Genomic DNA, 20016 nt, shown 5'->3' with positions numbered 1-20016 from the left:
CCCCTCTGATTTCTTTTTAAAAGAGGGCGAGCCTGCAGCCCCTACCAACACCCCTCCAAGGCAATGACTTATCAGAGATGAGAATCCCCGGTCCCTCTGTGGGCCAGCCTTCTTCAGGTCATCGCAGCCCCCGGCCTGGCCTCTGGCTCCCACTGCAGGACCAAAACACAGCATCCTGGAGGACGTATCCCTGGGCATAGTTGATCCTACACCTAGTGAACCATCACACTACCCACGGCCAGGCAGCTGTCATACAGCCCTTTTCTGGGCTTGTGACCCAGGTTGGAGGGAAGGGAGGAGTGGAGCTCACAGCACGTCCAGGAACTGAGGGCGGCTGCTCATCTAAGGAACTAGGCAAATTCTTCACATTGTGAGTCCTCCTTCCAGAAATGGAAACAACCAAGTTCACATGTTCCTCTGGGGACCTTGTGTTTTAACGCCACCTGGTAGTCTTTTTCTGTGTTTCGCTCTTTTCCAGGGCACAACTGGTCCCTGGGCTGCTTGGATATTTTGCTCCCAGTGTTCAGGGGTAGGAAGTACTGACAAGAGCTTGGAGAAGTTCCCAAGCACCTTTGAATGACGTCGGCATGTTCCTGAGACACAGTTCCCGAGCCCAGCAGCAGGTCAGAGTGTTTTCCCCGGGAAATGTTGTATGATTGTAGACGTCCACATCCTGTCCCAGAGCCATCCAGTCAAAAATCTCAGGGCTAGGGGGTCTGGGAATCTACAGGGAGCACCTTCAGAGGTTCTGAGGCAACAGGCTGTAGAAACCCGGGACCTGGAAGCTCTGACTTGCGCAGAGGGCGTCTCTCTGTGTTCTTGGCTGGGCTTGCAGCTGAGCTGGGAGAGTACAGTGCTGTGCATGGGCTTGTTGGATTTCAGGCCAGAGGGAGCTGAAGAGGGTCCATCACAGCATGCTGGAGGGGTCCCTGGTTCAGCAAAGAGGCTATGTTCACCCTCCCTGTTTGTATAGGGGTCTGTCATGCCTGCCCAACACCCGGTGCCCTGTCTTCGCCTGGATCCCTCCCAGCCCGTGAACCTGAGATAAAGAGGTGAGGGCAAGTAGTTTATTTGGGAGGTGACCACAAGAAGCCCTGGGGGGGGACAGAGAAGTGAGGTAGGGAAGGAAAGACAGCCAGTACACAGTGCATTAGTGAGCAGCTCCCCACTGTGGGCAGCCAGGAGAATACAGATAACATCTTGAGTTTGTGTCTCTGGTGGGGTGTTTGTTGGCCAGCACGCTCTCATTGTGGGATGGGGGCTTCTCCTGGGGGTTAACTCCTTGGCATGTCCAGCCTGCCCTACACAGGGGCTGAGTGTGCTTCATCAACCAGAAGTAGCCATCAGAACTTGCAGTTTCTTGCATCCAAACACCTCCCGATGGTAATCAGAATGCCCAGTGAAGGCAGGACTCTGAGAGCCAAAGCTCTGAGCCTCCCTACCATTGCTTTTAGGGTGCTACCTCTCCCCCATTCTGGTACCATCCCATCAAGTCCCAGATGGCATGAATATAGGGGTCGGAGGTAGTCCCCTGTCCCAGTTGGCTCACTAGAGCCCACACTGGAACTTCTGTTAGAATTTGGGGAAAAACACTTTGCTGAGATTGTCCACTTGCCAGGGTGTGGGCCACATGGAGAAAGAGAGTGAAGTGAATGTGGAGGAGAACCAAATCAAGAGAAAAGAGGGATATAATTTAAGCGCCTAGATCCAGCTATCCCTGAAGCCACTATCACTCTTGGACCAATTACATGGACCAGTAAATCCCCGTTTTTGTTTGAAGCACTTCGTGTTGGATTTGGGGGTCTCTGGCTACCCACAGAGTCTAACACTCATACTGTTCAAGGAGAGACACATTTTGGACTCAGGCATTTTTTGGAGCTTAGATGAGGCATGGAGCAGAGGCAAAAAGGTGTTTTTTTAGATTCAAACACTTAACCTCGAGGGGTGGGTAGGAACACGTGCTGTGGACACAAATGTACAAGAGCTCGTCATCAAGCTTTGGGATTGGTAGTTGGGGATTAACATGGACCAGTTACGGTAGCGCAAGCATCCCCCATCCTACCTCATGGTAGTGACAGAAGACCCCTGGGCACAGAATGTGGACCAGATGTCTTGGTGGCCTGACCAGTGAGAGTCCTGTTGCCATGGTAACACATGGCCGCTAGGATGCTCTTCATAAAACTTGAGCATCAGGAAAGTCTCCAGAAAAACGTTCAATCCTGGGCTTAATGGATGGGCTTTCCAAGACTCTTACGAGCCCTGATATGGAAATTATTCAAGTGTGATGCCCAAAGCTTCTACTGGATTTGCAAAGGGGTGTGTATCTCAGAAAACTTGGGCTCCAGGAAACTCTTAAGTCAGTGGTTTCAAGTTGCACTTTTTGGGGACCCATGTTCCTTGGAAATGCCTTGGCTGGGGCAGGGAGGCACTGAAGTGAGGAGAGGCGAAAATGGACTGAAGAGAAGTCTGAAAGCCACAGCTGCCTTTCCTGTCCCTGAGAGCTACCTGGCACTTTTCCTTCCAGCTCTTTCCAGGCCCTGCCCAAACTCCCAACAGCTGCTAGTGCCCTGGGACCCTGCCTCCACAGAAGTCTCAGCAGGCTGCTTTGGACCTGGCCCCTGGCCTCTGAGGAAGAATCGGTCCCAGAGGCAGACTCTGGGCCCCAAGGGAGTCCTAGTGTGTCCTTCCCTCTCTGGGCCCGACAGACCTCAGGAGGCTTCTGAGGAGGCAGTTCTGCCCAGGACAGACGTCAGCAGTGACTCATGGCTCAGAGCTGATTCCAGCTGGCCTGCCCCAGGGACCTCTGTCTTTCTCAACACCCACCACATGCAGGAGTCATCTGGCTGGTCCTTGGAGAGCTCTTAACCGCAGTGCAGAGAAATCCATGGCAAAGTCCCAGAGAATGAATGCATGCACTATACCGAAGCAGGCAAGGGCTGCTTCCTCTCCCTCAGTTGGATGTGTTGGGTGCGGCTGGGTAACCAAACCCAGTATAGACAGAGTACCTCAGAGCAGTCCCACAAGAGAACCACACCTTCTCTGCTTCCCCAAGTGACAGTCCTTGGCCTCCTGCTCCAAAACAAGAGGGCCTTTTCAGAACCCCATGATGTGTGTGGCAGATAGCACCCCTGCTCCATGTCCCAAGGAAGCTCACAGGAAGGACAGCTGGTGCCCTGGACAAGGTCCCCACCCAACCCCCAACCTCAGGACGATGGCTGTTGTTGAACATCACACTAGGTCTTAGGCTAAATCCCAGGGAACCAGGTAGAGTGGCCCAGAAAGATGGATGGCAGGACCCTCACCTTTACCTGGATACGTGGCAAAGAGAATCCAGAAGCGCACCCTCAAAATTCCAAGTCAGCAGTGCTGAGTGGGCCCAGGGAATCTGCATTTAATTCCACTGATAAACTATGCACATATCTCTGTATGCACCCTGTGCTTGTGCAATGGTTTGAATAGCGTCTGTCCACTGCCCCCCTCCCCGAATCAGCGTCCACACAGAACCTTAGAATGGGACTTTCTTTGAAAGTAGTTTTTGCAGATGTAATTAGTTAAGGATCTGAAGCTGAAATCGTACTAGATTGACAGTGAACCCTGAATCCAGTGCCTGGTGTCCTTACAAGACAGGAGACACACAGAGAAGAAGTCGTGTGAAGACAAGCAGGACGAGAGCAATGCAGCCACAGGCCAAGGCATTTCCGGTGACTCCAGAAGCTCTGAGACGTAGGAAGCGTCCTCCCCTAGTGTTAGGAGGGGCACCTGCAAACGCCTTCATCTCAGACTTCCGGCCCCCAGAAAGGTGAGGGAATCCGTTCCTGTTGTTTTAGGCTAACCAAGTGTGTGGGAATTTGTTACAGCAGCCCTAGGGAACTACTACTGTATGTCTGCACTTTATATATAGAAATGCTGTATTTTGTATGCATCCCCTTTCTCCCAAGAACCAACTTGCAACCCCTTGAGGGTGATACCACCCCTGCTGAAAATACTTTTGCGTCTTATAAACAGCAGCAGAGTAACTCCTGAAGAAGCCCAGGGAAACCCCCAGGGTTTTAGGAGGTAGACAACTGAGGTATATCCGAATCGAAAACGTTTAATGCTTTTGGTTGGAGCAAATGATCAGGCAAACGAGGAACATCGTGTTTTATTGACTGAAATAGAGCGTTTGGAACAGAATTATGGTATTCTCATCAAACAATTCATTTTACAGGAGGAGCAATTCCAGAGTGCAGGGTGGGGCGGGGGGAGTTCTCAGAAGCCCCGTATTTCAGCCTGTAGAGAACATTCTCTAGCCAGTCGGGGACTCCAAATGATGCTCTTCCAGATTAAGTGGATTTGCTCAGAAAACACAAGCAGTTGCTAAATGGGAGAGGAAGAGGGAAATTATATCCCGACACCCACTTTCCTCCAGATGCTCGTGGTGCCGAGCCTTCTGTCCCAGGAGAAACAGTGACAGGCGGGCCTCCTCCGGAAGGAGTCTGGAGTGTTTGGTTGAGAAGCCATAAGTCATCAGGCTAACCTCTGACGTTTATCGTGTGCGTTCTGTGTGCTGGGCGCTGGGCTTGTGGACTCTACAGCTCCTCTCACTTGTCCCACGACAACCCAGTGAATGAGGTAGGCACATCCCCATTTTACAGATGAGGAAACTGAGGCACAGGGGCGTTAAGTCACCTGCTGGAGGTTACACAGCTAGTGAAAAGAAGGCTGGGGGTTGAACCCCGCCCTGTCTAAATTTTAAGACCCAAGCTCCTAAACACAGTGCGTGGGCAGGATCCTTTTGCCAGTGGGTTGTTTCTGTCCTGGTCACAACAGGTTAATGAACAAGAGGGAGAAAGATACCAAGCCAAGGAACTTCCAACCCTGAGGTTTAGGGAACTACAGGAGCCAGGAACTTGGCAGCCCTTGGATTTTTAATTTCACGCCTCCCAAAGGTAGGAAAGACCTACTGATTGATGAAGCTCCAGCTTGGGCCCCAGAGACCTCCAACGAGGGAAAGAAACTACAGCAGATGCCATCATGGCTGTCTGCTGCTTCTGTGGCCCAGCTTCCCTTGTCCTGGGGTGATCTGCTCTCTCCTATCCCACTGCTGCTTCTGACGGAAATGGCAATCACAAGACCCACAGCCCCTTGGCCAGTACATCTGTAGGAGTGAGCACTTTACTCAAAAAACAGGGCCAGGCAGAGGCTTCTTTAGGTTTTGAGATAGAGAAGTCTCTCAGCCTTAGAGATTGTGAACCCTGTGGTTATAGACTTGGGGCTGCTGACAGCCACCTTTCCCACTAGGCAGAGGAGAGGATGAGACCAGCCTGAAAAGAGATACAGAGCTAGGAGGCCTGGGTAAGGTTGAGAGGATGAGCATATGAGCCTGAGGATACTACGCTCCTGGATCCAGCCAGACCTGAAATAAGAACGCCCTTAGCCATCCCAGTTACAGAACCCAGGGAATTCCCTTTGTTTGCTTAAGCCAGTTTGAGCTGGAGCCTTCTCAAGGGAGAAAGAATGAGCTCTCCAGAGAACTGAGAGGGCCTGAGGCTCATCCCTTTTTTCCAGGCTGGAGAGGTCACAGCAGATCCAGGTTCCAGTTCTCAAGCCAAGTACAACCCCAAGTCAAGGAAAGGCTTCTCCATCCTTCCCTGGTGCTAGTCCTAGACAATTAATGTATGGGGAGTGCTAGGGCAGCTTAGCCCAGAATGCTTCTAGGGCACAAATGGGTTTTAGAGGCAGGCAAGAAACTCACCTAAAGACTGGTGCAAATATCTCAGATTCCTCAGTGATTCATGCCTGGTGACATGGGAGCAACTAGCTTTGAGAACGTCCCCCGTCTCCCCCTACCACTCTCCCTCATATGCACACACACCTTGATGCAGGATGCAGTTTTGGATTTTGTTCCTATACCTGAGGAGCAAACAGAGATGGATGAGATTCCCTCCCTGGAGGGAGAAGGATGTCTCCGAGAAGGTAGCTCCTTCTCTCTGTTCCAGGTTTGGGGGTGAGGCTGGTAGGCAAGGAAGTCCTTGCTCTCCTTGTTCCATCATGCTGAGACCGCATGGAAGCATCAAGCCCATAGTTGCAAGCCCACCCCTTGGGCAAGGCCCAGTGACTCTGGGTGTTGACCAGAGATGACCCCCAGCTGTAAGGAAGGCTACAAGGGAAGAGTACCATTGAGCCATCTGGGCCCAGATTGGCCCTCCAGCTGTCAATAGAGCCGTATTTGTGAGGTCCCTCCCAGGCAGATAATATGACAGTCACAGTGAGGGGTAGGGTAGGGACCGGGGTAGCCCCATCAAGGAGCACAGTTGTATTGCCTTTACATGGTAACAGTGGCCCCGTTTTGCCAACAGTCCCAAATGCCTAAGGGAAGCTGGACAGTTGGATTTCTGTATGAAATGCCCCCAAGTTTTAAATCCCTCTATAGGCTAAACAAAAGTCAGATCAGTCTGCAGGCTGCCAGTTAGTAACCTCTGACTTGTTGCCTTTTTGGAAGCCCAGGAAAGGAAAGGAGACGTGTCCTCAGCCCCAAGGAGACCCAAAAGTTTTCCGTGCGAGAACTCAGGGAAAGTCTGTCAATATTGAAGCTGGTTGCAGGGGTCAGGTTTGCCCTGGGGTGGACATAACAAAGTCACAACCTCCTTCTCCCCACAGGGGAGTCCTGGTGCCATGTTGAGATCCTGGATCCAGCCTTACCTGAAGCAAGGACTCCTGGACTGGTTGAATGTGATCATGACTGGTTACCTTTTTGAGTGGGTCTCTGTGACTCACAACCAAAAAAGTCATAATTAAATTGCTCCAAGGAAAGAAAAAGACCTCTAGAGGAGTTTAAAGACAGCCAGAGATACTTCATCCCTGTCTGGGTCTCCCCACCCTCCTCAAGTCAGTGGTGGTCAGGCTGCCTTCCTAGCCAAGTGCTGGGAAGATGGGTTTCAGGCCCGGGTGGGTTGCTCCCCACAGAAAGTGACCCTGTAACTCATATATCTGCTCAGCACACATGTCTTGGGACACAGGGCATTGCTTTGGAGTCAGTTGTGAAAGTAATTTCTGCCAACCCAGCATTCTTTCCCTCTTCTTCCTGTGTGGCACCCCAGTATTCCTAGAGGCAACTTCCTTATGCTTTTCAAACCAGGTGGCTGGCGTCAGGAACAGGCATTGGTCCAGGTAGACCAATCGCTGAAGCCCCATCTCGGTATGGTAACTGGCCCAGATTGGACACAGGACCCTGTTGGCCAATCAGTGTTCTCTGGTCCCCTGGCAACTGTGATTGGTTCAGGGACCAGTGTGGGACCCAGGCAGGCTGATTAGACTCCATTCTGGGAGCTTGGATGGAGCTTTGGGAGACAGAGGTTCTCATCTGCAGCTGAGCTGAGGGGACGGAGGGACCCTAGTGGTGGTGGGGTCCCCTGCATGGGGAGGGCACCTGAGAAGGAAGCTGCCCCCAGGGGAAGCAGAGCCAGGAATGGAGAGGGGATGCTGAGCCCGATGATATCCCTGAGCTCCCGGACCAGGCAGAGCCAAAGGTGGCCCAAAGGTGGGCATTTCCTTACGTGAAGCCCAAAAAAGATCATTCCGTCCTTGCATCCTTGAAAATGCGTGAGCTGGATCATTGCCACTGGCTCCAGATGCCCCAACTTAGTCAGTGTCCAGACCCAGGGCTGCAGCCCCCAAGGTCCCAGACCCCATGGACACTTGCAGACCTGGGAGGCAAGCAGGCTGCCCCACAGGGCTAAGTCCCAACTATCTGGAGACCAGGGGGCTGCTGTGGGACTGGCCAGACGAGGAGGAAGTGGTGGCGCTGAGCTGGGAGAAACCGCTGGTGCAGGATTCCAGGCTGGACATGGAGCCCCTGGGGAGGAAGGGCATCGCACACACATTATCTTCTGGTGGAGACACGGGCTTGGGGCCCCCAAACAGCAGTGGAAAAGCTGGTGATGCTGCAAATGAGGCCCCAGGGCCCTTTCCACGAGGCTGGTAACCACCCCAGGCACAGAGGGCAAGTGCAGAGGGAAAAGCAAGTGAAGCTGTGATGAAAAACAAGGCTCCTCCCATGTTCCTGCCCCACCCCCAAAGATCCCCACCTGCCGCACACCATTCAGGGGCTTCCATGAGCTGGGGATCTAGCATGGGCCAGAGGGTGCCCCATGGCCTGGGCAGTCCCCAGCCCTATCTCTAGCCTAGGCCAGGCCCCTCATCCCATGTTCTCACAACAACACTATGCTGAGACCTCCGGCACCTCCCAGCTGTGTGACCTTGGACAAGGACACAGGCTGGAACATCTGCATGGCATCCACTGCTGTTCATAGTTACATGCGGGTGTGATGGTGTGGCCTCCTGCTCCGTGACTGCAGCCCCTGTGTGTCTTGTCCCCCAGGGCCCAGCCCAACGCCTGCCTACTGAGGACAGCCAGGAGCTAGCCCTTGACCTGGTTCTCTGTGAGCTGTTGAAGGTTAGGGCTGCAAGTCCCCACACAGACCAGACCAGGCAGGATGGCAAGCAGCATCTGGCCCGCCCTTCAGCCGCCACCTGCCTTCCTGGAGGCAGCAGCCCCTGGATGCTTGTGTCTACAGTGTCTGTCCCCAGCACTGGCTGGTGCCCAGTGCCCAAAACAAGCTGCTTCCCAAAAAGGAAATCACCAGCCCTCCCATGCTGTGGGGCTCTCTGTGGAGTAAAGACACTGGCCCAGTATCTCTCACACTGGGCTGCACTTGTCCTTAGGGTACTTGGACCTGCACCTGGCATATGGATACAGATGCACACCCTCCTGGAGCCTTGATTTGACCCCACGGTAAAGAATATAAAGCATTAATTTTAGAAGGAAACTAACAGAGGGACTCGGTGGTTCAGTCAAGCCTCTGACTCTGGATCTCAGCTCAGGTCTGGATCTCAGGGTCATGAGTTCGAGTCTCATGTTGGCCTCCAAGCTGGGTGTGGAGCCTACTTTAAAAAAAAAAAAAGTAGGAAACTAACAGAGCTATGTCATGAAGCAGGAAGCAAAATGACATTTGTTTTTAAAAGATAAACTGTAAAGCCGTGAAGAAACTGCCAGCTCCAACTCGTCACCCTCTGCTTCATTTCTGCCATCAAGTGCTTTCTGTATGCCTCAGGGAAGGGCAGGCTTCCACCAACCACTTCTTCCTGATGACGACTCTGGATGCGGGGGTTTCAGCGGCCCCCGTTTAACCGGTGGGGAGGCTGAGGCTCAGCCGGCTGAAGTGACCTGCTTGAGGTCACACAGCAACCAGGAAGTGCTGGAGGTCTTAGCCACTACTCTCTCAGAAAACAACACTTGGGGAGAGGTGTCTGCGAGACACTATTCTAGAACGTTCTAGAACAATCTGGACCCTGTTTTATGGGTTTCTAGGAGTGAGAGGAGGTCCAAAGAGGAGGGCTTTGGGCTCTCCTTCCCCCTGCCATCAATCTGGTATATTGGGGTTCTGTCCAGAGTTTCATTGGAAGGGGACGTTCTGCAGCTGAAGCAGGATTTAGACATAGCATTGGATCCGACTGCTCACACGGGTGCTGAACCACTGGCGAATTTTAACTGTACCCATGCTGGGGCCCCGCCCCTGGATAAGCTCAAAGGCAAGTGGGAGAAATGAATCCAATGTCATCCAGCCCAGAAGGAAAGAGCCTCAGAAGTGCTACGGGCCTGGCCTGGAGGAGAGCGGTGGGGGGGGGGGGATCCCCATCCAGCCCCTCCTACCTGAAGTCCTCAGATGCCAGCACCTCGTAGTAGTAGAGGAGTTTGCACTTGGGGCCAGGGCTGTGCAGGGCCGTCAGGACGTCCTCCACCCCCGGGAGGCTGCAAGCCGCATTCCCAGGGGGACTATGCATTTGCCACTGGAGCAAATAGATGCCAGGCCACCGGGTCACATGGGAGCCCTGAAACACAGCAGCCCTCCCTGAGGCTCTGGTCCACATGGGGATGGACGGGAGCCCCCTGCCAAACCAATCCAGGGCCTCCTGACGTATCCTTGACTCCTCCGCCGTTACCCCCCTATCTGTGGGGGCTGAGAACCTCCCTCTGATCTGGTGGGAGTGGAGGCCAGGGGGTGGAGCTGCGGTTGCAAGAGAACAGGTGCAGATGGCTAAACACCTGGATTTTGTTGGGCTTTTGTTCTGCTGCCCCAGGAAGGATCTGGGCAGGGAGGTGGCAGGTTGGTTAAGGTTAGTGGAGGGCCTGGATGGTGAGAATGGAGGTGTTCGTTGTTATAGCTTCAGGGATTATAGAGGGGCCATATAGGGTGCTAGGGGTGCTGGTGTGTCAGGTGCAGGACAGCCTGCGGCACAGGGACCCTGGCTGGGACCTGCCGTGCTCACCGGAGCCTGTTTGTGCAGGGTGGGTGAGTGAGCGGGCTGGTGGTCTAAGACTTGCAAACACTGGCCTCCAGCAGCACGTGAGTAGCGGCGGGGCGGGGTGGTTCATGTTCCAAGACATATCTGAGTTCTGTTGCCAGTGTTAGAGCATCTCTAACGCTCTAGGTTCTGAAACTAACACATCAGAAATCACTGGGAGAGGGTAGGGGGTGCCGAGTCCAGGCCTCGTGCCCAGAGGTTCTGAGTCAGGCCCCTGACATGGGGCCTGGCAGTCTGAGGCTTTGACAAGAGTCCCGGGGGATTCTGAGAATGGGGTCCTGGGGTCCCCAAAGTCCTCAAGCTGCCCAGTTCTTTCTCCCTCACTGTCCTACGGGGTCGCTGAGGTCAAGAACCCCAGCACACAGTGAACACTCAGTCCTCTACGATGAATGAATAAATGAACAAAGGAGCTCAAACCTGGATGCTCTCTCCTTCCCGGCAGACAAGAGGGGCTTCGACACGGCTGTAATCCACACCTAGGACCCAGCCTTTGTCCATCAGCTGCCCACCGGCCCTGGCCCCCGGCTCCTGGCAGCCAGGCTGGGGCATCTGCTTGCTGTGGTACAGGCTGAAGACCACGTCCCCTCTCAGGATGTCAAAGTCCCAGGTGATGACTGATTCCCCCTCCAGAATCTCCACCGCAACCTGCATGGAGGGTAGGGGCAGAGTCTGAGAGTCCTGTCTGGAATCCCACCAGGAGTGGGGAGCTGGGATGGGGAGGTCAGCTGTAGGAAGTGCTGTGGGCTGCCCACCTGGGTCTCCAGTACCCACTGTGGCTGTGGGGAAGATGGGCTGCTGAAGCCCCCAGCTTCCACTGTCTAAGAACTGCTCTAGGGAGATGCACCTGTCTCTGTCTTGAAACGGCTAAGAGGTCCCACCCTGTCGCGGGGTGGGTAATCCACAGCTGAGTCTGACAGAGTACAAAAGGTCTGTCCATCTGTCGGGCTCTGCACAGCCTAGGGCTCCCCTCGGGTCAGGCTGGGCGAGACTCGGGGCACCGCCCCTGTCCTGACATCCGCCCCCACGCCCACCTTGCCCCACCTCTCCTTACAGGTTTCTGCTGAGAACTCATCCTGAACACCTATCACTAGCACAAGAACCCTGGCCTCAGGCTCTGCTTCAGGGGATCCTGACCTAAGACAGCACCCCAGCCCAGCGTGCCCTCCCAGGCCAGGTCCCGGCACCTCATGGGGGGCCCCTCGGAGCACGCTGGCCGACTGGTAGGTCTCTCTCCACTGCCGCAGCTGGTCCGTGTGCTCCTGCTCCTCCTCCATCAGATAGAGGGACTTGGGGACCAGCCCTCCTTCAGGGACATTGCACTGGGAGACAAAGACAAAGGTGGCAGGCCTGGCTGACTCAAAGAAGGATGCTCTGTGACCCCTGAAATTGCACTTGTCACAGTGACCCTTTAGTGAGTAGGGAACCGGGCTTCCATGACCTCATTTACTCTCCAGGAACCACAATGCAGTAGGAGCTATTATTCTTCCCATTCACAGAGGAGGAAAATGGAAGCTCAGAGAGGACAGGCCACTTGCCCAAGATCACACAGCAGAATGTGGCTGAGCCTGGGCACAAACCCATGTTTATCAATCCCCCCACTGGGCTCATGTCTCTTATTACCATGCTGGACTTACAGGCCCATTTGCTAAACATAAGTTATGCATACATATCTCAACAAGTGGAAAAAATGGGCAAGCTTGGCAGAACTCCTAGGAAATGCCTTTCTTAAACTCAAAAATCAGGTAAACTTGGAGTCTGGTATTCTGTTAGAGACGGAAGAGGGGCCTGCCTTCCCATAGCCAGATGAGGTAAGACTGTCCTGACCCAGGGTCACCCCTTTCTGTGTCCCCTCACCCCCAGAGGCAGGCAGTAGAAGGGGTCTGTGGCTGCCTCCACTTAAAGCAGTTGGCCAATCTTCCCACTCCGTGGAGCTGCGGGTTAGGAATAAATCCCTTTGGGTACACCAGCTCCGGGGGGCCAGACCACTGGGCTGGGAGTCTCCTCTCCCGGCAGCAGAGGGCGCAAAGTCAGCAGGTAAACTCTGACTGCTGCCTAGCAACATACTGAATGAGGAATACCAAGATAAACCTTTGACTGGCCTGGTCTCTGCACTTCCAGAAACTTCCATCTGGATCACTATGTTTGAAAAACCAAGGTAAGGTCCCTCCTTGGGAGAAGACTCACCTTTCTTGGGGGCAGCTATGAAAACAAGGCCTGCCACCAAAAAGAGAAAGCATGACCTCTCCAGGTATCTGCACCCACACTCACAAGGGTGGGGCCCAACTCCAGCCTCAGTGGACCTCTGCAGCCCCACCCCACGGCCTGCGGCCACACTCACCACACACTCTCCCCCAAGGAAGTCGGGGATCACTTCTTTATCCAGGTAGTCCACGAGGCCTCCCGGGCCCTGGTAATTGCTGCCGCTGTAGATGAGAAACTTCTGCCTGGTGTTCTCATTGATGAAGGGGCTGATCTGAAGTGGGGGAGAGGAGACAAGATGGAACGGGGTGTTTGTTTGTTTGTTACATGGAGATGTAACACATCACAAAGAATTAACCACTTTATTTTACTGGTTTTTTAAGTTTTAATTTATTTAAGCAATCTACCCAGTGTGGGACTTGAACTCGTGACCCTGAGATCAAGCATCACATGCTCTTCTGTTCCTTTTTTTTTTTTTTTAAGATGTTATTTATTTATTTGAGACAGAGAGAGCAAGAGTACACGTGCACGACCTAGGGGCAGGGCAGAGGGAGAAGGAGAAGACTCCCCAGTGAGCAGGGAGCCCGACACCCGGCTCGGTCTCAGGACCCCAAGATCATGACCCAGGCCAAAGTCAGACGCTCAACAACTAAGCCAACCAGGAGCTCCAACATCACACGCTCTTCTGTCTGAGCCAGCCAAGTACCCCAGAATTAACCTTTTTTTTAAAAAAAAATATTTTATTTATTATTTATTTGACAGAGAGAGATCACAAGTAGGCAGAGAGGCAGGCAGAGAGAGAGGAGGAAGCAGGCTTCCTGCTGAGCAGATAGCCCAATGCGGGGCTCGATCCCAGGACCCTGCGATCATGACCTGAGCCGAAGGCAGAGGCTTTAACCCACTGAGCAACCCAGGCCCCTCTGGAATTAACCATTTTAAAGCAAACAGTTCAATTGCTTTTAGTTCATCCACTATCTTGTATAACTACCACTTTCCTGTAATTCCAAGACTTCTCAATACCCCAAAAGGAAACCCCATTTCTTTTGCACATTGATACACATCAGCAGTCCCTCGCCTTGCCCCTTGCCCAGCCCCTGGCAACCACTGATCGGCTTTCTCTCTCTATGGATTTGCGGGTTCTGGACCCTTTGTAGAAATGGAAGCACACGACACGTGGCCTTTCGTGTCTGGCTTCTCTCACTCAGCGTCCTGGTTCCCTGGTTCATCCACATTGGAGCCCGGGTCCCGCCTCCTTTCTTTTTATGGCTGAGTAATACCACACTGTATGGCTGATGCCGTTTCGTCGACCCCAGATGGAAAGTATTTCAACACTGAACTCAGTCGTTTGTTTCTCGCGGCACCCCCACCCAGTGCCGGCGTGGTACGTGACGAGATCTGTAGCTGCGACAGGAAGGAAGGACTTGATACTGTCGGGGCACGGGCCAATTCAGCAAGGAGGGGCACAGGTGGAAGACCGACAGGAAACTGGGAATGCCACCTGTGTGCTCACTGTCCTTCAGCCTCCATCCTGGGAAGCGGGACTCGACAACTTGGCTCCACGCCATTGCCTTTCCATCCGGTGTGGCCACTGGGTGGGGGTGGGGGGCAGCCTCAGGAGATGGGGGATGGGAACGGCGAAAGAGGCCAGGGTACTTCTTCCCCCACTCCCGCCCACCTCAGTGCCCCGGACACCCCCACCCCCTCTCCGTTCCAGCACTCGTGGGGTTCGGTAACATTGTCATCCCCTCTGCTTGTCCCTCCAGCCCCCGGGGGTGGTCAGGGCTCACTGCAGGGGCTAGCTCCAAAGCCCTCTCCATCCTGCCCATACCTCTGCAAGGAGTTCTTTCATGTCACGTCCCCACTAAGCCACTGGGGTGAATCCCACTTCTGGCCAGAACCCTCAATGGCTCCCACCACCACACAGTATCCGTCTTCTTAGAGGTCTCCAAACAGCAAGGGAACGTCATCTTCCCAAAGATCAGGATATTTCAAGATAAAAAGCTTTAGGAGCAGGTCCTGCCCATCCCTCCCACAGCTCCTGCTCCCTGGCCCAGGCCCAGCAGAGCCTTGAAGTAGCCACAGGAGCCAGAGAATGTTCTGCCCCAGAAGTCTGCTCACATCCCTTCCTGTTGACAATCCTCCATGGCTCCCTAGTGCCCCGGGACAAAGCCCACCTTCACCACAGCCTGGACTTGGCAGGCACTGGTCTCTGAGCATTTTCTCAGCCTCTGCCAGGGCCACCAGCCCTTTTTCTTTTTGCTCCAACCACTCCGGACTGGGTTTTCAGGTTCTCAAAAGCATCAAGCACAATCCTGCCTCCAGGCCTTGGCCCGTGCTGTGTGGGTTGCCTGGCCCGTCCTTCCTCCCCACGCTTCCCTGCATGACTCTTGCTCCTTCCAAGGGTCTCAGCCACAAGTCACCTCCTCTGAGGGGCCTTCCTCAGTTCTCCAATCTAAATTACCTCCCTGTATCACCCACTGCCTGACTTAGCCTCTCCAAGAACCCTGGCCATCCTCACACACAGGGTTCTTGGAGAGGCTAAGTCCCTGGTTCCCTGTGACAAGTAGACTTGTCACAGGGAACCATGAAGCGTTGGCTCGTGCGGGGTTATCTGCTTTATCTCTCCCCACCCGGTGACAGTGGTGGGGGGACACAGAGGCTGGCTTGTTTACTCCGAATCCCCAAGGCCTGGAAGTTGTCTGGCACGCAGTAGGTGCTTAGTGAAGCACTGAATCCACTTAACTCTCGAATGTCTGTCTGATTGAACCTCAATTTGTAGTAGAGGTTCTCTGGTTTTCTGGGACGCTGAATCCTCAGAGGGGGCCTGTGGACCAGCAGCAAGGCCCCAGGGTTTCCAAGTGCCAGTGACAACCTGCTCATGGTGTTGAGATGGAATCAGCGCATTGTGACTAGCCTATTTTTAACAGAATGGAATAGAAGAGTGAAGAGGGTAAAACCATCACCTGCAGATCTGTTTCGTGTGTGTGTGTGTGTGTGTGTGTGTGTGTGTTGGGTTATAACATAATGTATATTTCTTACTGTGGGTCTTGGATAAAATGTTTTAAAATCCCTTCAGCAGGGGCGCCTGGGTAGCTCAGTGGGTTAAACCTCTGCCTTCAGCTCAGGTCGTGATCTCAGGGTCCTGGGATCAAGCCCTGCATCGGGCTCTCTGCTCAGCAGGGAGCCTGCTTCCCCCTCTCTCTCTACCTGCCTCTCTGTCTGCTTGTGATCCCTCTCTCTGTGTCAAATAAATAAATAAAATCTTAAAAAAAAAATTCCCTACAGCAATAAATAAATAAATATTTATAAATATTTTAAATATTTTAAATATTTTTAAAGTAAAATAAAATCCATACAGCACAGAATTCCAACACTCCTTGGAGCCAACTCACAGGAGCCCCAGGGACACTGTACTCTCCTGAGTGCGACTCCAGTGTCCACAAGAAGGACAACAGATACATAAATCCTGGTCCACCCATATGGCAGAGTCGTATTCAGACATAAAAAGGACTGAAGGACTGATCTGAGCTACAGCACGGATGAATGGGTGATCAGCACGCTCAGTGAGACGCTCAGTGAGAGTAATCAGATGCGAAAGACCTTGTATTGTATGATCCCACTTATGGGACAGACCGAGAACAGGCAAATCCATGGAGACAGAAAGCAGCCTGATGGCTGCAGGGAGCTGGGAAGCGGGGAGCAGTGGGGCTGCTAATGGTTACGGAGCTTCCTTTTGGGGTGCTGATAATGTTCTGGTGGGATGGTTGCACAGCTCTGTGAAATCTACTAAAAACCACTGAATTCAGCACTTGGAAAGGTTGAACCTTATGGTTCATGAGTTCTACTTCAATAAAGCTGTGACTTAGAAGAAATGACACGGAACAAGCAGGCAGAGGGACCCCCCCCCCATCTCGGCCATCTCTGCCCGGCAGAGGCCGGTCCCGGCGCCTGCTCTCACCAGCGTCCAGAGCACCGGGAAGACGCGAGGGGCTCGCACGATGAGCAGCCGGCCCAGGGTCTCGGGGTAATTGTCCTCCACCACCTCAATCATCCGCAGCAGGGCCTTGACCCCCGGCCGCCACAGGTGACGCATGTTGAGACCCTCCAGGTCCACCAGGCAGGTCCAGGAGCTGCGACAGAGATGGGCCACTCATTCTAGCTTGCTCTACCACCTCCCAGGGCTCCTGACCCCCTCAGGAAGTCTCGGGGGCTGGCAGACAGGAAGGGATGGAGAGACTCAGGAAGGCAGGGCTGGGAGTGGAGGGGCAGGACAGTCTCGTGGAGGCTACCACCCCTGCCCCTCAGCTGGGGAGGCCATGCGGTGAGAAGTTCAATGTCTGGCCTCTGAGGCTAGACACCTGAATTCCAGTGTCACCTCCGCCCCTGAGAGCTGTGTGACATGGCCAACTTCCTCATGAAGACAGTGGCGGTGACACTAAGGGTCTCCATCTCGAGCAGTGGTTAGGATTAAGTGAGATAGTATATGTAAAGCGCTCCGCAGGGACGGGCCAGAGCAGCACTCGATAAAAGCCAGTTACTGCTACCAATTGTGCTGACTGCTAAGAACACACACTCCAGAGCCAGATGGCCTGGATTCGGATGCCAGCTCTGCCACCTGCTGTGTGGCCTTGGCCAGGTTCCTTGACCTCTCTGTGCCTCCATTTCACTGGTACTAATTCATTAGGGAAATGACTATTTTACCACAGCGGCTAGTCCCCAGGAGCCTCTCCATCCTGCCTTTGTTCCCTTCATCCAGCCCACACCACTGCAAGGAGTACCTCATGATATCCTGTCATCGGGGTGCCTGGGTGGCTCAGTGGGTTAAGCCGCTGCCTTCGGCTCAGGTCATGATCCCAGGGTCCTGGGATCGAGTCCCGCATGGGGCTCTCTGCTGAGCGGAGAGCCTTCTTTCCTCTCTCTCTCTCTCTCTGCCTGCCTCTCTGCCTACTTGTGATCTCTGTCTGTCAAATAAATAAATAAAAAATCTTTTAAAAAAAAATGATATCCTGTCATCTGAGCCACCTCAGGTGAATTCCACGTCTGAGCAGGTCCCTGACTGACGGATTTCTCACCCCAACCAATGTATGTCCCCTTAGGAAATCTCCAGACAACAAAGGAACTTAATTTTCCCAAAGATCGGGCTACATCAGGATAAAAAGCCACAACAGCAGGTGCAGCCTGCCCCTCCCCACGCCCTGGACTGTAAGAAGGACAACGTGAATCAAGTACTACGGAGAACACATGCTGAAGAGTGAGTGTTACCCCTCGACGGTCATTGTTTTTGATGATGCGTAAAGAAACCCTGGGATTCGTGATATGATTCCCACAGTACAGATGTGCAAGATTGTTCAGAAAGGTTCAGTGCCACTGTAAGTACTCAGGTGGGAAACTGAGTTGGGGGGAAGTCAGAGAGGGATGGTGGTTCCTGGATGTGCCGTGACACCTGCGAGTCCCCCTGCCTGGGAGACAGAGTCAAGGTGGCACTTGGTGGGGGAGCAGAGCTGGCCTCACAAAGCAAGATCCAGGGGGTGATGGGGCACAGGGGATCATGTCTTTGAGCCCAAAGCAGACGGGAACAGGTTCCAGTCTCAGCTCTGCCACTTACCCATTTCACAACAACCTTGGATGAGCATCGCCCCTCTGAGCCTCAGTTTCCCCCTCACAAAGAGCAGGGACAGTAACAGTCCCTGCCTCACAGGATCATTGTGAGGATGAAAAGAGGACATTTCTGTGAAGTACGTAGCATGCTTCCTGGCCCAGCGTCTATGCCCCATGAACCTTGGCTGTTTTTACTATTTCGGGGGAACTGGCTCCTGGCTGGGGTTCTTGCCTGATGGGACGGCCAAACTGCTTTGTGTTCCCTTCACATCTCTTCTGTCCCTCCTCGTTGACAGAAAGAACCTGGAAAGTAGAGAACGGGCTGGCAAATGTTCCGGTGGCTGCTCCGCCCGCAGGCAGCCCTGGGATCCGGGAAGTAGGGACCCCTACTCACGTGTTTCAGCAGCGTCTCCTCCCCCACGGCCTTCATCAAGCCTTTGGTGTCCATGTGGCCCAGGCGTAGGATGTAGAGGGGGCGGCCGTCTTTGTAGGCGAGGGAGGCCAAGCAAAGAGAAGGGACATTATTTCAGGGCTGGTAGGGAGAGGGCAAGACCCAAACTTCTCCTTGGAGGAGGTGATGCCAGGCTGTAGCTCAGCCTGGCCCCTCCTGTCCCTTTATTTGCAGATGTTCTGCCTGCTTCCAAGAGGGGCTGACACCAGTTATGGCCAGAGAGGCAAAGTGTCCAAAGGTCAAAGAGATTTGCATCACACAGGAAACCGGGCGAGGGGCACGGGGTACCTTTCTGTATGACCTCAGCAACTTTTCTACAAACCTCTCCTAAAATTAACCGTTTACTTTACAGCTTTTTTAAAAAGAAGAGATGAACCGTGTTAGGAAGGAATACGGAAAGGGGATAATGTTGGCTCTCAGTTTTCTGTCAACCAAAGCGAGTAGGAAAAATAAGGAAGTGTGTACAAATACAGTCGATTCTTGTTATTCATGGTAGTGATGTTTCTTTCCTAATGTCACCTTGAACACTGAGTTAGGGAACAACGAAGCATCGCTTTGAGGAATAATATGGGGTAAAGTCCCTGCAAGCCTTGAGACATTACATTTTTGTTAACTGATCGATACATAACCTTGTCCTGAATTTATTGAATTCAGGAGCTCTAGCCTCAGAGGCCGTGCTCATTAAGGACACCTTATTGGGTATAAATTATTGATTCATCCACATTGTGAACTCACGGCCAGAGGCACAACACTCAAACCTTAAGAAGCTTTTCTAGCGGCACATGGGTGGCTCAGTGGGTTTAAAGCCTCTGCCTACAGCTCAGGTCATGATCCCAGGGTCCTAGGATAGAGCCCCGCCTCTGGCTCTCTGCTCAGCAGGGAGCCTGCTTTCCTTCCTCTCTAACTGCCTGCCTCTCTGTCTACTTGTGATCTCTCGTTCTCTGTCAAATAAATAAATAAAATCTTCAAAAAAAAAAAAAAAAAGAAGCTTACCTAACACACACATTTTCTCTGTAAGGCATATCACAGCCTTCTTGTGCTCGGGAACACTGGCCAGCACTTTCTCACTTTGCCTTTAAACAGCAAAAATCACACACACACACACACACACACACACACACACGGCACAAAATTGCCAAAACAAACAAACAAAAAAAAGCTAGTACAAAGTGGACTTATTTTTTTTTTAAAGATTTTATTTATTTATTTGACAGAGAGAGATCACAAGTAGGCAGAGAGGCAGGCAGAGAGAGAGAGAGGAGGAAGCAGTCTCCCCGCTGAGCAGAGAGCCCGATGCGGGACTCGATCCCAGGACCCTGAGATCATGACCTGAGCCGAAGGCAGCGGCTTAACCCACTGAGCCACCCAGGTGCCCCAAAGTGGACTTTAAAAAGGACTCTTGTTAACTTATGAGAGCTGAAACA

The 20016-nt window shown here is 53.0% G+C and overlaps 1 protein-coding gene across 1 annotated transcript in view; it reads right to left on the bottom strand.

Moving 5' to 3' along the window:
• Positions 1 to 4123: 4123 nt before the first annotated feature.
• Positions 4124 to 20016, bottom strand: part of SEC14L5 (SEC14 like lipid binding 5) — a 40658-nt gene continuing 24765 nt past the window's right edge. Inside the window, exons 8-15 of the mRNA XM_044233382.1 lie at positions 18536 to 18624; positions 18374 to 18444; positions 16502 to 16673; positions 12683 to 12817; positions 11529 to 11663; positions 10762 to 10989; positions 9692 to 9870; positions 4124 to 7834 (exon numbers count right to left, since the gene is read on the bottom strand). Coding sequence (XP_044089317.1) covers positions 7726 to 7834; positions 9692 to 9870; positions 10762 to 10989; positions 11529 to 11663; positions 12683 to 12817; positions 16502 to 16673; positions 18374 to 18444; positions 18536 to 18624 — 1118 coding nt within the window. The 3' untranslated portion in view covers positions 4124 to 7725. The remainder of the gene's footprint in view (positions 7835 to 9691; positions 9871 to 10761; positions 10990 to 11528; positions 11664 to 12682; positions 12818 to 16501; positions 16674 to 18373; positions 18445 to 18535; positions 18625 to 20016) is intronic.

This window comes from Neovison vison, chromosome 14 (assembly GCF_020171115.1).
Source record: "Neovison vison isolate M4711 chromosome 14, ASM_NN_V1, whole genome shotgun sequence".
Lineage (NCBI taxonomy): Eukaryota > Metazoa > Chordata > Mammalia > Carnivora > Mustelidae > Neogale > Neogale vison.
Note: the sequence above shows the minus strand (reverse complement) of the source record. Positions and strands in the feature narration are given on the sequence as shown.